The following is a 1,868-nucleotide window of genomic DNA, read 5'->3' as shown; positions in this document are numbered from 1 at the left end:
TGGAGCAATTCATTTAAGCTGCTCCAACAAATCTCTCTTCTCCAGTGTACTCATGTGTTGAAGTATTGTTCTATAAAGCAAAGCAATCTGCCTTCATAATGTTGAAATTAAACCAAAATAATGACAGCCAAGGTGCAAATCCAATCAAATCAATTAATTTGGGTGAAGTATTCCTTTAAGGAGCAGAGCAACATACAGTCCTGAGGAGGCGAGATCATCAAAAGGAAACCTTAAATTATCATGTGACAGTCTTTCATGATGAAGTAAATCTCACTAATGTTCTAAAGCATATTGTGGCAACACACATGGCTCATGCTGAATAACAACAAAAGATATATCGTCCTTAAAGGAGGGAAATCGTGCAAAATCCTTCTTTTTTTTGGAAACACAATTACATGTATCTGCTGTATCTAGACGCTCACAAAATATGAGAAAACAGCATCTCTTTGTTTATTTCTCTTCTCCAAAGATCGGAAAGTTAAGCCGTCCAAGTTTTTGATGTCAAACGAGCAGTAGTGGCTCATTTGGAATTAAAGCTACAGAACAGGAACTCAGGGAAATTATAGAAATGGTAGAACGAGCGATCTGTTCGTTATTTTGAGCTTCAACTTGAGACACACATTCTGGTGAGACTTGCACAATGTGGGACCTTTAAATGTATAAATGCAGTCGCTTCCTTTCTAACTTCGCTGTGCTTGTCTTTGTGTTCCTCAGGGGTGGGATGATCCAGACGTGTGAGCAGTACCAGTTTGTGCATCATGTCCTCAGCCTGTACGAGAAGCAGCTGTCTCACAGTGCCGAGGAGTAGAGCGAGCGCAGCGCCCAGACCGAGACACACCACTGTACACTGTACCGCCTCTGTTGGTATGCACCACTGTACCTAGCGTCATCTCAATCTCACCCTTTAACAAGCTCCAAACCATCTCCTCATCCACGGCAGGCTCGCTCAGACAGGACTGACATGGGTGACATGAAATCTGTGCTTATCGTATGTCTTTGGGATTTGAGATAGCCCTCCCAAACATCCTGATCACACTCTTTATTAGTCCACACATTCCCGGAGAGGCCTGAAACGATCCGAGCCCTGCACTCCCGGCGTCATTTCATTTGCACCGCTGAGGTTTCTGTCAGTCATCAAGGCCTTGTTTTGCACTCGGTCTCAAGTAGTTCCCTCACATACTGACTGTACAGTTATCGAGAGGTTAAACTGGAACTGAGGTATAATCAACTCGCCTGCAGTGGTGTCAGTTTGCTGTAAGGAAATTCAAGTTCAGTCTAACAGAGTTAGTGTTGATACTAAGGGCCCTTTACAGTATAAGTGCCAGCATAATTTAAATCTACAGAGATAATCAAATGCCAGCCTAATATTTAACACTATATTGATATAAAAAAGTTCACATGAAATATAAGTTAACTAGCATCTAGCCTTTTTTCTCACTGACTCTCACTTTTAATGTAAAAAAATAAAATAAAAATAAAAAACTCATTACAGAAGGCCTGTTTCGACTTCAGGAGTCACCTCATCTTCAGGTTGCATGGTGCTAAGTGTTCATTAAAGGCATGTGCAATGTTATGGAACATAGGAATGTATAACAATTAGGTTATTAATTAACTAATTAGGATTTCTGTGCAATCTACAGTATTACAGTTTTACCATGCTGCCTGTGCAGTCCTCATGGCCCATGATGTTTACAGTCGACAACTTCTGCATTAAGGCCACATAGACGTTCACTCAGAGGCGTCACAGAGCCAGCGATACTGAGGGCACAGAGGCCAAAAATAGAACCACGCCATCAGAGAAAATCAATGCGGAGCTCTGGAGAATCTGACGAGTACACAATCAACGTTTCCAATGACACACACTGGAG

At 41.8% G+C, this 1,868-nt stretch overlaps 1 protein-coding gene across 1 annotated transcript in view; it reads left to right on the top strand.

Moving 5' to 3' along the window:
* Nucleotides 1-1,612, top strand: part of ptpn5 (protein tyrosine phosphatase non-receptor type 5) — an 11,769-nt gene extending 10,157 nt beyond the window's left edge. The window contains exon 12 of the mRNA XM_008300658.1: nt 715-1,612. Coding sequence (XP_008298880.1) covers nt 715-808 — 94 coding nt within the window. The 3' untranslated portion in view covers nt 809-1,612. The remainder of the gene's footprint in view (nt 1-714) is intronic.
* The last annotated feature ends 256 nt before the right edge of the window (nt 1,613-1,868 follow it).

Source organism: Stegastes partitus, unplaced genomic scaffold (genome assembly GCF_000690725.1).
Source record: "Stegastes partitus isolate 25-593 unplaced genomic scaffold, Stegastes_partitus-1.0.2 Scaffold1572, whole genome shotgun sequence".
Taxonomy (NCBI): Eukaryota; Metazoa; Chordata; class Actinopteri; family Pomacentridae; genus Stegastes; species Stegastes partitus.
The sequence above is the reverse complement of the archived record's forward strand: the minus strand, read 5'-3'. Positions and strand labels throughout refer to the sequence as shown.